General features: G+C 40.7%; 1 protein-coding gene across 9 annotated transcripts in view; it reads left to right on the top strand.

Moving 5' to 3' along the window:
• Positions 1–16,256, top strand: part of PDE1C (phosphodiesterase 1C) — a 488,275-nt gene that overhangs the window by 454,357 nt on the left and 17,662 nt on the right. For 8 of the 9 annotated variants that reach the window (XM_038557256.1, XM_038557259.1, XM_038557261.1 and 5 more), the window contains one exon: positions 15,296–15,364. In XM_038557256.1, coding sequence (XP_038413184.1) covers positions 15,296–15,364 — 69 coding nt within the window. Of the gene's footprint in view, positions 1–1,913; positions 8,520–15,295; positions 15,365–16,256 lie in introns of those variants that run through there. The other variant, XM_038557260.1, reaches the window with a different exon arrangement.

Raw genomic sequence — 16,256 nt, 5'->3', positions numbered from 1 at the left:
CTACTTTAGAGAGAACATGTGTTTGGGAAGGCTGGGATGGTCATTCAGGTCACAGACCCAACTACAGAGCATCTTTTACTGTTGGTTATACTTAATGAACACAGGCACAGCTGAGACACACATTTCCTTTATTTACCCTTCCGTCCATCCCTTGACCAGAAGACTGTGGAGGGATGGTGGAGATCCACAGCCAGTCCTTCTCATCTTATTCAGAAGCAATGACTAGGAAGGAGAAAGGTATTTTTTCAAGGGCCTTTGGGTTCCACTAAAGATCCTAGATGGACTTCTTTCCATCTCTAGAACCCTGTAGGCTAGACAGCTGACCTCTGCTAATCCAGGCCACAAGGAGGAAGATGTGCATCACTTCCCTTGTTGGCTAGTTGAGGCACACTGGGTGTAACAGTGGTCCTTGTCTGCTGTCCCTAGCATCCTTCCAACCAATTGATCATTTATTAAAAAATCAACCTCAAACTTCTATCATCATAATAAAATTGGGTTTTATATTTGAGGGCCTGGGGACATCTCCTAAGGTAGTTAGTATTTTGATGACTGTCTAAAAGGAGTCTCATTACAGATGACCTCAAACAGATAATGGCAGGGCAGGAGCACCACCGAGGAGTGCTGTCTTGCAACTCCCACACAGACCAAATTGCACATTGACAATCAGAATCAAAGGAAGATTTCTAGGCCTGGATTTCAGCTTTTGTTTCACCCCTTTCTCTCACTGGCAAGTTGCAGAGAGGCGCCTGGTGACTTCTTCACCCACAGTGCTTGTATCAGAGTAAACTGATTGGTCAGAAGTATTTCTCTTTCTGTTACTTCTCAAAAATGGGTGAAGGTGCTGATGGAGGATAAACATACATGGGACTAGAATGAAGAAAGAGGAACAACAGAGAATTGGATCACTGCCCTCTAGCAAATTGAGAATTGACAGTAATTACAAGAGATCAGATAGGGCTCCCCTATTTCTCAACTAGTTTGCTGCCTGATTTCAACTAAATCTTATTTAGGACAGTATCTTAGTCTTTCAAGTTGAGTAGGAAATGTTCCTTATCCACTAATGACTCCTAACGTTTCTGTAGAATGGTGTTATCCTTAAAATCTAAGCCACAGTACTCCTCTCTCTTTTGAACTCTACACAGGAAGGAACCCTCTCTAACTTTAAGGCACAATGACTTGCAGACCATGCAACACTCGTGGGAAGAAATAACATGATGGTTTTTGTTTGTCTGCTTGCCTTTTAGAAATTCTACCCAAGCCCAGTGAGTTTGCATGGGGTAGAGTATGCCAGGCAGGGAAAAAAAATCCACTATTGTCTATTTTCATTAACTTAATTCTGTTTCCATCTTTGTCTTCTTCCTCTATTGCCTCACTCTCAGCCCAGTAGAGAAGTCAGGTGATTTACCTATCTGTGTAATGATTTCAGTTGGAACACATCTTGCTTTAAATCTTCCTGAGGAGGCTTCTGAGGGGGGCAAGTGTGCAAAAATTCTGAGAGAGGATCATTGCTTTGGGTATGGAAATGGCTGGGATTTGATGACTCTGATTTCTTCCAATCCCACTGACTCCAGAGGCATATCATCCCAGCTTGGTGGTCACTGTCATCTTGGTTGCAAAATAAAGTATTTTAGTGTCCATACTGCATGAACCAAATGTTTGATAATCAAGCTAAAAGTAACTATGAGGATTTTGAGTGTAACCAGTGTTTGAAATTCTCCACTGAGAGTTTCCCTTTATGAACAGAGCAAATGATACTACAAAAGAGGCAGCAATGACTAGTATAAAAATGTATAATTGATCCTCCCCCCTTTCTTTGATTCCTCAGATTTTCTTCTCCTCAGACCTGGAGGGTGGAGAAGGGGTGGGGGGAAAGGCAGCATTGACACTTTTCTTTTTCTTTTTCTTTTTTTCAGATTCAGAAGAGTAAAACACACCTCACATACAATAAAAGAGGCTGCCAGTGTCTTGCATCATTTTAGCTGAGCTTCTTCACTCTCCTTCTCCTCCTTCCACAAAGACCCATATCTGGGGAAGGTGTCCAACTTTCAGAAACAAGTTCCCCACACTTGCCTTCCCTCATGCCGCCTCCTTCCGAGAGATGGCTCTCTGGGAGCTGGTTTGAGGTCTAGGAACTCTGGGGAGATCCTCCCCCAGGCAAATAAAACAACTTGAGCTTTTGGCACAAACAGAAACAAAACATGAAGGGACTTCCTCAGAATTCTTTGCTAATGCCCTGGCTTTCAAGGCACCTGTCTGGCCTGCTGAGGATGGACATCCTGGATATGCTGAGGGAGGTCTGAAAAAGCCACATGCGCAGTAATTGCCATTTTACTACTGTCGATGCTGTTACTTTAAATTGGTTTTGTTTTTGTTTTTGTTTTTGTTTTTGTTTTTTGGTACTGGCTACTGATGGTGGATACAGCCATGCTGGCCCTTCATCACAGATGAGATGATGATTCCAGTCTCTGGTTGTTTCCTTTCCTGAGTCAGGAACATTCTTTTTCTCCAATTTTCTTTCAGACTTAAAAATTGTTCTTATGCTTGTCTTTCCATTTATATATGAAATTCTTTTTTAAAAAAGAGATTATCCTATAGGACTTTTTATTTGTAAATGCTTAATTTATCTGTGCATTCATTAATATAAACCTGAATGTTTCAGCTGATGACCATATTGTATAGGTAGGAGGCACATTGTTTTCATTGGGTAGCATCCATAACTAAGTGGTTACTGAAATTTTTACCACTGGCTGGTCCTCTTCTGTTGGATATTTATGGTTTCACTTAATCACTTTTCTTTCTATTCAGGGAAGTGCTAAGGGAATTAGTATCAGGGAGATATGTCAAATAATTCTTCTCATTTTAGTGAGTCTTTAAAAATAACACATAGGAGATAATTAATAGCACAAATCAAGAGAAAGAATCGTGGATGTAGCATGGAAAGGGAATAAAGATACACCCCCTGAATCCAAGTAAAAAATGGGATCCAGTAGAGTAAAGGGAAGGGTAATGTTATGGGTCTAAATGGTGTGATTTGGATAAAACTGATTCTTAAAAGGTGGCTATGGTTCACAAGAGAATCTTTGAGTCCTCCCCAAGGGGAAACCCCATGATTATGCTGGTGATGGAGTGGGGTTGGCTAACAGGGAGAGAGAGAGCTAGATGATAGGCGTAGGTGTAGTCCCCATCGCAGATTTATTTCTACATGAAAAACACCAAAACAAACATTTAAAAAATCTTTGTATTGCTAAGGCAAAATATTCCTATTTCTTCAGACAGAAAGGAGACTATCTATGTGGTCTACAAGGCTACTTTCCTCGCCAAAATACCCCCAACAGAAAGATCTGAAGAACTCTTGTGAAGAATGCATATTTGTGTACTAATATTTAAACACAGTTCTTTGTCATCTTTACATTTTGCCTTGTAATGACACGTGTTTTTCTGTCGGTCTCTCTGCTTTTCAGTGACCACAGTAAATAATGGGGTCACAAATTCAAGTCAGGGGCCTAGTGGTAAATGAGTAAAAGCAAGCCATGTCCTATCAGAGTTATCGTGATCAATGGCAATTGGTACCAGTGAGGCAATAAGGAACAGGAGGGACTGTGAGGAATGGGAACCTTTTGTATGTTGAGGTGTGTGTTGTGGAAAGGGGGCAATTACTAGTCGGCTACAGGATCAGTGCTATGTACAAATGGGGGTCCTCTACAGATACCTAGGTTTTTATATAAACCCTCTCCAAATTTTTAAATATTGGCAATAAGTTCAGAAATCTCCAAAGACTGTGCTGGTTGCAAGAAGCATGCCTATGACCTGCACTCCATCCACGGGACATCAGTTTGCAAACTATGCTCTTTGAGGTGGTATAGTTTTGTAGAGGAATGAAATACAACCAGGGCATGTCGAACTTTTCATCTTGAAAATTGAACCTCTTACCTCATTTCTGTCCTGTATATAGAGCTTTGCATCTGGTCAAAATAGAAAGCTTACAACTTCCCTTTTATACTCTTAACTGGAAAGACTAAACAATATCTGAAATAGAAACAGGAATATAGCCATTTTTTTCTAGGAACAATAAAGATGGTAATGTTTTCCATTTGCTTTAAGTCATTAATAGCTGAAAAAGAATGAGAAGAGAATTTCATGCAGTATAGAGCTCTGCTTGGAATTCTCAGTGTGGAAAAGCAAAACTCCATGTAACTCATTTTTTAAATCCTTAAGAAGTATTTTGAAGGGACATTGAGAAAAATTCAAAATTATCTACTTTTTAAAAATGTAAACCAATGTATTAATTGTGGAATAAGTTGATACTGCAGTTGATAAAACATTGAAGTTGTGATCCCAAGTCAGTATTGACTGGAAGAACAATATTTCCAAAGCTCTAGCACAATTTCTGTGGTCTTTTTGTTCTCTTGAAACAGCTGCCAAAGAAGCAGCGATATGGGCCACACATTCTTCCACTGCATGGAGTATGACATCTTACTCAGTATTACATTGTCAGGTAGAAAGCAAGGGCTTACGCACCTGAATTAAGAATTGACCAGGGGCATCCCTGGGTGGCTCAGTGGTTTAGCGCCTGCCTTCGGCCCAGGGAGTGATCCTGGAGTCCCAGGATCAAGTCCTGCGTTGGATTCCCTGTATGGAGCCTGCTTCTCCCTCTGCCTGTCTCTGCCTCTTTCTCTTTCTCTCTCTCTCTCTCTGCCTCTCATGAATAAATAAATACAATCTTAAAAAAAAAAAAAAAAAAAAAGAATTGACCAGTATGTGGAGAAAGCAGTAGGGACATTTCCACCATTGACAAACCGTAGTTTCTACATCTCCCTAGGTGGAACATTTTCCAAATGAAGTTGACCCTAAAGTTTCCCTATGTGACCACATAGCTCTACACCCAGGTTTTGTGGATGTGGTATGTTTTGATGGCATAATGACCGATCCATAGGGAGGCCTTTGTCCCATCTTTTATTCATGCCAACCTTTCTTAGTTTATGAGCCCTAATAATTTATGGCAGCAGGCAAGAGACTCATTTCTAAATCATTAAATTTAAATGGATTTTCCTCCATTATCCATTTCATTCTTGGAGGTTTTAAAAACTATTGGAAACATCTGATAGGATTCCTGTTAAGGACCCAATATACTTAAACAGTAAAATAGTATCTAAACATCTGAGAGCCAAAGAATAATCTAGTGTACCTGTTTATTTTATTTGCAGAATTAAAGCCATATAATGACTTTACATTTTCCACCTAGAACCATGCCTTGAGTAAATTTGAAAAGTGAAAAGGTCAAGAGCAACATGGGGAAAACAAAAGAAAAAAAAAAGCACTAAATCTTTTTCTCCTAATGAGAGAAGATTCTGAGATTAAAGCCCAAGTATGCAGTATTATGTCCCCAGTAAAGGGGATTTAAAGACTCCAGACAACCTTTTTATTCCAGTTGGAAACTGTTCTGATTCTGAGATCCCCGCGCATCCCAACAGGAGTCACAGTGCTGCCCCCCACCACAGGGCCTGGCACACAGCCAGCATTCAGGGAGCATGCGCACAGTTGTCTAGCTGCATCCCACTATGTACCTGTGCGTGCCAACAAAGCTCCACATCGCCTATATGCCAAGCGTGTCACTAAAGCTTGCTTTCTAAGTATATGCAGACATACTCTAGTGACGTAAGCAGCTTGTGAAAAGGGATACAAAACTGCAGGTAGTTTGGGGAAAACCGTCAGAGCCAAGTTTATGAATAAATAAAAAAATAAAAACTTCTCTGCGGCTTTTGGATTTAAGAAAAAAAATAAAAACACAACAAAACAGGATTTGTCCGAAATTGTTCTTCCAAAGGGGATGACACCGATCTATATGAAATACCAGTGGATTTATTTATAATCCAAGTTGAAATATTTAAAATCCAAAGTGGACTGTCTTGGAGCAAATAGGGGATTTTACACGTGCAGTGTGGGAATCACTGCCCAGTTTTGCTCTGCTGTTATTACAGAGTTGGTGTACAGCACTGAACTACAGCAAAATTGGACAGTAATGCAATAATGATGTTATATTGGATCTTATGTGTGAATAAATGGAAAGTAATACTTATGATTCATCAGCAGAGCTCCATCATTAAAGGCGTCATTAGCACTTAGAAAATGAACTTACTGAAAAAAATATCATGAACAGTATAATATTTCTATGATACATCCCTCTGAGAACCAGGGACACATTACCTGCCAAGACCAAATTTCAGTTGTTAAGATTTCCTCTCGTCGAAGAGACTGAGCATTGAGGTGACACTAGAATTAGAATGGTAGCAGAGCCACCTAGGCTGTTGGACAAAGTTCAGTTAGTTTGGATTCAGAGAGGTTTAAAAAATGGGAGGTGGTCCTCTGGATGTTTTCATTAGTCATTTGTAAAAGACAACATACTTTTCCAGGAAAAGTCTGCAGTAATCAAGGATTGTTTCATTGAAAGAACACCTTGTTTTTACATTAAACAACAAAGAGTGCCATGGAAAACCCAGACTGAAAAGTTCATGAAAGTCTGTTTCAACATGATTAGTTCCTGGTTATTTTAACTAATCTTCTCCACACACCTCTCCCATTTTTCATTAAAATATTGCAGATGTATTTGAGATGAATTTACATTTATTCTGGTTCCTGTTCCCAAGTGGAAGTGGATCAACGCTGGCAATGGCTTGCTTCACTCAATGAACTTGGGCCTCACCTAGGTTCCTAGCCACTGAGCTGGGAGAAGCAGGGGTTGGTGTGTGGGCCCTTTCAGCTCACTGGGAGCACACTTACCCAACCTGCTTTGGGAAGATTCCTCATCTCTGAGGGTATATGCTGGCTGGAGCAGGCTGGTCAGTGCCATCATGGAGGCCTTCATCTTTAGTTAGCTTCAGCCATGATCACTGAACTTCACCCATGTGTTTTCATGGGAGCAGGCTTCTTAACCTGCAGAAGTATTTCTCTGTCAGGTTATGGTGCAGGACAATTCATTTAAAATAAAGCCCATTAAAACTCAACAGCTATGGATTGGCCTTTAAATAGATTGTCCTGGAGGCACATTATTTGTAAAGTCTTTGCTTCTCTGTCATGATCTATCTTGGGGTTGGTATTTGTATACTTGTGTCCTTGTCTTTGAGTGGGTATATGTATGATGGTACAGAGATAGAGTCACACACGAATATACATAGACTTGTAGTAAAAACTTACAGCTGTAGGTACTGTCCAGTAACTGATTCTAGAGATGGAATTGTAGAGTATACATTTTCCTTTTTTTCTTGCTTTGATATTTTTATACAATTTTATATGCTGTAAAAAATTTTTAAAAATATTTGCTATTTTCATTTGTAGAGCTCGGTTAGGTTTTTATCAGCTCTGGTGCGCACTGTACAGCCAGACTCCTCCCCCTATCTAATTTAAGAATCTTCTTCCTTTTTCATACCTTTCTTTTTTCCCTTTCCCTTCTTCTCTTCTCTCATTTTTCTACCTTTCATAAATTCCTTCTTTTGCCTCTGTCCAGGCAAGCCATTCTGCCTGTGGTATCATTTTAGCACAAGGAAACACAAAATAATGGGGGAAAGAAAGGCACCTTCTTCCAGTGTAATTAACATGAGGAAATGTTGGGTGCCAAGGGTGGGGTAGGTAAGTGGGGAGTATAGGGAATAGATTGGGGAAAGGAAGCAGGATATGGGAAATCCTCATGGGAGATCAGTTACCCAAAGCAAGGTGAGTCACGTTCGAGGCTAATGTAATGCTACCATCTTCCCTCAGTGTAGAGCCCAAGTTTTGCTTTCCCAGGGTTTTTCCCCTTAAGATGCCATGCGCTCATCATCATCGATAGATCTTCTCCCTGTATGGGCATTGGCCCAATGTGAATGGCTAACTCAGCACATCTCAGCCTTAGATTTTGCTGCTGTTCAGCGAGATTTGTGGGCAATGTCTGGATTAATACCAAGAGTGTTTAACAAGACTCAAAAAAGGGAGGCAAGCAGAACCAACCCCCCTAAACTCAGTCCAAATCGTGCCAAATAAGTAATTCTTTGGAGGTATAAGGAAAAGATTTCTGGATGTGTTCTGAGAATGCTTTTGCAAAAGGGAAGATGGTAAAATGGACTTGTGTTTATTTTTACAGCAGTGATAGAATGTATTTCCATGATGTAAAATATGTTTCTAGTAGATAAAATGCAGGTGGCAATTTGCATTTGTGTATCAAAGGGCAAAAGAATGGCCATCCATTCTAAAGAAGATTGTTTTGTTCCCTATGATGCTGGTTTGTACGAAAACAAACTATTCAATTGCCATAGCATCATGTCTCCAAATGGAAAAATAATTCCTAAAGATTCATGTAAAACAGAAATGCGAAACTACTCCCAATAAACTCAAGATGTGTTTATTGTAAATCTTTATTGCACAGATGAGGCTGACTGTCTATGTATAATTTTCCCCATCATCTAGTAATGAATAAGTACCTGTATGTTCTTCTGATTACCAAATAAAAACAGTGAGTTAATCTCTCCGTTGGAATTTGAAAAACCTAATGCTGTTTTTCTTTCTTTCATGTTTTTTTGTTGTTGTTGTTGCTGTCTGCGTTCCATGCCAGATATGGGACTGTCCAAACTCCCTCAACCATCTATCTCTTTCGTATTCCTCCAAACGCCACATGACACTCTCTTACCAAGCGTCTTTGCCTGCACACTAGAAACTATACACAGTAAAGCTCTCTCGTGTAATCTTTTTTGAGGGATGAGGCGGATGGGTTATCAGAAGGTCCTCGGGGCATAAGAAGTGTCAGCATTCATGGAATTAAACTGGCATCCATATGTTCAGTTTTTTTCTGGATACAATGACATGGTTTGACAATCCTGTGATGCCAGTTTTCAAATTCTAAACTTTTCGTCTCTCTTTTTCTCTTGAAAGGCCTACCTGGCAATATTTTTTTCTCTTCAGCAATAAACATAAGAAGTCTGATGAGGGAATAGTCATTACCCCTGTTTGTGGGCATACTAGTGGTTTATGTACAGGTTGGCACCCAGCCCACCTCCTTCAAACCAGCCATGGAGAGGGACCTTTTTAGTGGTGAGGAGACGTATTACCAGATACCACCCTCTTAACCTGGGCCACCTCCACGTATTGTTCCTGCATAGTGACTCCACTGGATTACTTCTCTGACAAAGGGGGCTGTGATGTTCGTCCCAAGTGATTGTGTTTGCCATGCATTAAAACAATTAAATTTTTTTCCTAAAAGCAGAAAAAATTCATTTTTAAAAATACAGAACTTACTCATTTTTAAAGATACAGGAAAGTATAATAAAATTAAATTCACTATAATATCCTATCTAACAACCATTCATTGTCACTTCTTTCCTCATTTCCTTAGAGTTTTTTGCTATGTGTTTTTAAACAGCTGAGACCATACCATGCAGTATATTTAATTGTGCATTACAGTTTGTTCATATAACATCAGATTTTAAGCAGCGTCCCATAAAAAAACCTCCATATTAATATAATTTCAGTATCATCTTAATAATTCATCTAATGGCTCTAGCACAGTTTACTTAGCCAACTTCTGCTATTGGACAATTAAGTTACATGTTTTTAGTTATTGGTTTGTTTGCTGTGTAATTAATATAGCAGTGGAGTTCTTTGTACATAAGGCTTTCTCCCATTTCTATCTCCATTGGACAAATTCCTAGACGTACAATTACTAGGTCAAAGGTTGTAAAATTCATTTGACTTGTCATTTGCTGGCCCAATTCCAAAGCATATTGAAATTAATATTTGAAACAGCCATATTTCAAGAGCATAAAGAACTGCATATCTGAATAGCTCTTGTATTTTAGGTCATTGTTCTTTGTAATGAACAGAAACCCACTTAAAAAGTAGGCATAGTATTGATGTTGGATGTATGGAGCAGGAAAAATTGTTATTAAACACTGTGAATATGCAGCTCTAATTTATGCACTATTGGAAAACAACTCTTAGGGAATTATGGGTGGGTTTGAAGCCCTCCAAAGTCCTTCAGTGATGCCACGCCCTGAGCAGAATGTGGATTTCCCTTGATACTCTTGTGTCAAGGATGGGAAGAAGCAAAACTGGGGATTTGTTCCAAGGCAGGTAGGCAATGGCTTCTTGCTCTCTGCCGCACCCCAGTTGGAACATGGAGAAGGTGTTGGTAGATGGGCTTAGCCATAGAGATCAGAGGTTGTGGGTATCACAAAGGCAGATGTTGCAAAATGCTAGAAGAAAGGGATTGAAAATGCCCAGTAGGATGATAGATGCTTTTCCTACTTCCGTCTTTCAGCACCACCTCTGCCCGTGAGATCTGTCCTCTGGCATTGTAACAACATTCCTATTGTTGCACCATTACTAATGTTGATGCCTTGATCTCAAGGGCTCTTAAAATACCCTTTCCCGGCAGACTTGGGCTGTACCCACCCTGTTTTGCAGAAGGGAAATAATATCTTTGAATCAAGCTCTATATCACTGGGGTTTACTGCTAGCCTCACGGTCCTGAGTCTTAGGTGTGTTTATCGGCCCCAAGGTTGGTTGTCACTTCCATCAGTGTCCTCTTCTCCATACTCTTGATGAATTAGAATCCTTGCCCTTTAGCTGAACCAACCAAGGACATTAATTTGAAATATCTGAAAGCTATTCGTTTGTCAAAAGATACTTGCAGTCACAGAGACTGCAGTGATGACATTTCTGCCCCAAGCTGACTGATTGGGTTGTTTACTCTTTGAACATTCACATGCCGTGGGTCAAGGACGATGTAATCTGTGACCTTAAAATGCTTATCTTCCAAAGATGACATATTAGCTACTTTACACACACACAAACATACACCCCTCTCTTTTGAATATAAATAATAAACACTATATTGCCCCGCACAGTTTGCTAAGCACCTCCACATGGGTACTGCTACTTGATCCTCACAATTCTATCTTGAAATTAGTGTTTTTAAATTTTTAGAGATGAGGAAAAGAAAGCTTGGCAACATCAGCCCTGATGTAGTTGTTTATTTATGTTTTCATTTTACCTACTTCATTTAAAAACCATTTTGGAATTCTAAAATCACGGAAACACAATCAAATTGTTTAAAAAAAAAACAAAACAAAACAACTAAGAAAGCAGAATAAAATTAGAGACAGAAAGTAGCTGGTGTTGGAGCAAACCAGGGCAAATGTTGTAGTCATGCAGGCTGAATAGGTCTCCCCAGTTCCCAGCATTGTGTCATAAATTGGATCTGAGTTTCCTGGAAACCTAAATAAAAATGAAAAGAAGCCATTTACAAGATTCATATCGTCCATGAGGATAAAGCACATCGGTTGTTCAGAATAAAGAACCCTTCCCCCGACAACTGAAAGAAATGTCTTCTCTAGGTATTCACTGAATGTGTGCTTCTCACTCGTGGCTGCGAGCGGGCTCAGCTGGGAGCTTGAAAAAATGCCCATGCCCAGGGCCCCACCCCAGATCCATTAAACAGTGGGGGGGAAGTGCCTGGGTATCAGCATATTTTCTTTACAGCTCCCCAGATGATCCTAATGTGTAGCCAGGATTGAAAATCCCTGACAGTGAATTCCAAGTCACTCACAGAGCAGCATCCCAACTAGATTTCTACAATAAATCCTAGAGAGAGTTATAGGAGTCCCAAGACGTTCTGCTGGCCGGCAACAGTAGGGCACAATTTGGAAGCCGAGCTGGACCTAGATCTTCCAGCTCAGTTTCTGATGTTTTTCCTGGGAATGGGAGCAAGGGAGGGGTGGCGTTTTAAAAAATGAAACTTACATTAAGTATTATTCCCAAAAATGGAATGGTGAGTAAAGTGTTTGTGATTTGGTGGCTGTGGCATGGAAAATGACTTCAGGAACACAACCTCAGTTAATGGGGAGCCAGTGGGAGGTTGACTCAGAACCTAACCACACCCAGTCGTCCATGATATCACCCAAAAGGCTGGGGAAATCACAAGTTTATTTTATGTGTCCCCCACCTGCTACTTGTTTGTGATGTATTGGACATTTCATCAAGCACACAGAAAAAATAAATCCATGTCCAGAGGGCTTGCAGTTCTACTTTCCGGTGACCCAAGGCTCCCAGAGATTATCTCATTCAGCTACTGCAAAGAAAATAGCAAGGGGATGAAAATCTGCCTCAAGAAAAAGCCATCAAACCGCAGGCTTTTGGAAGATCATAGTACGTGATTTTTTAAAAAATTGCACCAAACATTTCTATGAAATCACCTGGCACTAGGGAATGTTCCTACAACTAATAACACTGATAGCTTGCCATTCAGTGCTTTGCAAGTTTTCGAGTGCTCACTTAGGCAGCATTACATTTGATCTCTCAAGTTCACAAGAGTGTCCATGGAAAGCAGAGTGCCAAATTTTCCAATAGTGAGACCAAAAAAAGGAAATTTATATCACACAAAGTTTCCCAAGCCTGCTTGAAGATCAGAATCACCTTGGGGGCACTTGTCAAACAACTAAGCCCTTTAGGAAATGCTGGCTCACCAGTGCTTGGTTGGTACTTTTTTTCTTTTTTGTTAAAAATATTGCTTAGGTTTTTCTTATCCTTAGGCAAATTTAGGATAACTGCACTTGATGGAAGCCTGGATAATGGGTTAGTCAAAAAATAGCAAGAGTCATGGGGGAAAATTTCTCTAGGTTTGAGCTCTAAAGGATCCTGACTTAACTATTTTCCCCAGATGCTCAGTAGCTGTGTGTAAATTACTTAAACTCGTTTGGCTCCAAATTCCACAAAATGGGAATTATTTTATTATCAGAATGTTAATAACAGAAAAGATAACTAATGTACATTTAATTGTCTATAGCTAATACGGTGCTTAGAACCTGCAATTGCCTCATGTGCAACAATGACTATTACTATTACTAATGACCAAGTGGTCAGATTGTGAATCACCACTCTGATAAAAAACCTGAACCTAGCCTTCATCCTGAAGCAGTGGTTCTCACCTGAGAGCAGTTTTGCTCCTAGGGAACATTTATCATTGTCTAGGTCCAGGGGACATTTTTGAGGATCACGACAGGGGAGGTGCTACTGACACCTAGTGGTAGAGGCCTAGGAATGCAGCTAAACATCCTACTATGCACAGGACAGCCTAGCCTACTCCTGCAGCCCAGGGGTGCCGATGTTGAGAAGCCCTATCCTAAAGGGACAGTGAGACAAGTAAAATGTTTTGTGAACAGAGGGATAAGTGCTTTGAGTCATTGGCGTCCCCGTGTAAATGCAGATTCAGTGGGACCCAGAAGTATTTCTGGTGGATCAGAAGGGCCTCTGGACAAGGTCAGAGGCATGGCTCTGCATCCTGGTGGTAACCCCAAGCAGAGCTGACTTGTTACACACAGGCCCACCATTCTTTGTGTAGGATACAGCATGAATGGCACCTTCTGGAGTTGTGCAATGAGACAGCCGTGGCCAAAGTGATACTTTGGGTAATTTCTCCCCAGGGTGTCTGAGACACCTCATTCTACTGATGGTCATTAAAACCACCTGGGGAACTTGTTGACGTGCAACATCTACCTCCATTTCCTGGATATTTCACTTTAGTAGGCTCAGGAAAGGGCCCTGGAAGCCATATTTATAAAAATCATCTCAGGGAGTTCTGAATCAGGGTCATTTTGATTCAGAACTACTGAATGGGTCTGAACAATCTGACCCATTTTGCTCAGAGGTTAGGACCCTCTGATTTCCCTGCCAATTAAGATCTTCAGGGCATATACAAGACCTGGCCAATGGAGACATGAAGTTCTGCCCTAGATAGCTTCTCTCACCTAATGCAAATTAACCATTTTTGCATCTTTAAGGTATTTGGATTAATTTTGTGTTTTCTATTTTTACTATTAGTCCTCCTTCCACTGTTAACACCACTATCTCTACTACTGCCAGTAATAATAATAATGAACAACAACACAGGATGTCAAGGGTGGTACCCTATTCTTTAAGACTAAAATGAAACCGTCTCAAACACCATTCTGGGTGTATTTCTCCACATCTCACCCGCGACTCTGGGGTAGAGAAAGTTTGCTTCCAGCGCCAAGTTTCTGCTTCCTCTGATGTGGATCAGTTGATGGCCCATCTTGTTATCTTTACTCATGATTGCATTGACTCAAGAGAGTTTCTCAATTAACACAACCTCCATAGACACTAGGCCTGTGTGTGCAAAGTGGACTTTACAAAAAGTTTGAGTAGGTTCAGGAGCTTGTAACACAAATAACAAGGAATCACGGATGCCTTCTGTTTAAGAATTCTCTCTGCACCACTGCCAGTTCAGACTCCAGGCATCTGGGGTGTGGCTAGATTCTGACATCCAGGCCTCTTTGGCCCCATTCTGGATGGCAAAATAAACAAAGAAATGAATGAATGAATGAATGAATGAATATTTGTATACATGTATATATAATTTATATGTATCTATGTGAATGCGTATATATATGCCTATGTGTATACGTGTGTATATACCCATACACACACATACTTATATATTTATGTAAATGTTCTTTTGCACAACAACTCAGCCTCCTCTTCATTTTGCTCTCCTTCTCCATCCTCACTCTGGGATCTGGCTTGTCACTCCTTCATGGCCCAGGAAAACTATTCATATGCACAAAGATAGATAATCCCTTTCCCAGGAGGAGTTGTGATGCCAGCTGCCGGGAACTCACAGACCCCACTAACCTAGCATTTGTGTGGCCTTCTGCACACTCTCATACTGTGGTCCCTTTCATCCCCACCAGAACACTTTGAGGTCATTGTTATTTCCCTCATTTTGCAGAGGAAGACCTGAGCTTCAGAAAATTCACGTCAATTGTTTCAGGGCAATAGCGTGTAAAGGGTATAGGGACAAACTCCCTGATACCTCAATTCTAAATCTAGAACTTCCCCATCCACAGCAGCAGTTCTCCACCCTAGAGGCATATGAAAATCATCTGGGGGACCGATCGTGGAGTTCCACCCTAGTACAATGAAAACAGAATCTGAGGGTGGTGCTCTGGCAACTATATATTTAGAAAACTTCCCTGGTGGTTCTAAAGTGCAGCCCTGTTCTGTGGACCCCAATATACTAATCTGCCAACCAGTAGACTCGAAACCATCGTGTACACAGAAGGAATGGCTGTGCTCCTGGCTCTTCTGGATCATGGAATCTGTGCTGCTCCCATGACCTCACCTAACCTTCTTCTAAATGTTGTTTTCAGACCCAAACATTTGGATCATTTGATAATGTTTCAGATGAGCATACACCTGTTCAACAAGTGTGTCCACAATCCTACTCCTCCTTACCCCTTGTTTCTCTTTCCAGGAACCAAGAAGCGCTCTCATGGCTCACCAGCCCCCAGCACTAGCTCTGCAAGTCGCCTTACCTTGCCAGGTGGGTAGATGGCATTGTACCATAATCTTAGCAATCACAGGTAATAGAAAGGAATAGTTTCCCAGTTGATTTTGACAATTGATGAACTGGGAATCTGGCCTCTTATCTATCCAGTCCACCCCAAGTTATCAGAGAGCTTTACCCCTGTCATCAATATTTGTAAAGTTCCTTCAGGAATGGACATAATGTACTCATATTTGGGCCATGGTCTTTCCTGCTCAATGATGCAAAGAGTAGAATCTTGTTCTTCCTTGATGTTCATCAGGACATGCTATAGAAGAACTTCTTTGAGAGACAGATGGTACAGGGGAGTGTGAGCCTTTGCAAGAGACTTGAGTTCAAATCCCAGTTTTGCCTTCTTCAGATTGTGCAAGCTCACTACACTTACTCAGCTTCTTGGAACTCTTTTTTTTTTTTAATTTTTTTATTTATGATATGCACACAGTGAGAGAGAGAGGCAGAGACATAGGCAGAGGGAGAAGCAGGCTCCATGCACTGGGAGCCTGATGTGGGATTCGATCCCGGGTCTCCAGGATCGTGCCCTGGGCCAAAGGCAGGCGCTAAACCGCTGCGCCACCCAGGGATCCCGCTTCTTGGAACTTTTGTTTCTCATATGTCTGCATGATGAGGATTGGAGGCACTGCTTGTAAATTTAGCATAATACTGACTTGTAGCTAATCTCTACTTTTGAGAAATATGGAAGTCATGTATGATCTGCATTGGGTACCATCTAACATTGACCAGAAAATTTTAAGCATTCATGATGATCCTGTATAATCGCTATTCAGTGTAAGGGACACCTGTTGGTCGTTCTGTCTCCATGTGTAGGGTTACACTCTCTAACACAATTTAATTTTATTAGTAAAAATTGGAAGAACACATTAGTTTGGGA

Source organism: Canis lupus, chromosome 14, assembly GCF_011100685.1.
Source record: "Canis lupus familiaris isolate Mischka breed German Shepherd chromosome 14, alternate assembly UU_Cfam_GSD_1.0, whole genome shotgun sequence".
In the NCBI taxonomy this organism is placed as follows: domain Eukaryota; kingdom Metazoa; phylum Chordata; class Mammalia; order Carnivora; family Canidae; genus Canis; species Canis lupus.
The sequence above is the reverse complement of the archived record's forward strand: the minus strand, read 5'-3'. Positions and strand labels throughout refer to the sequence as shown.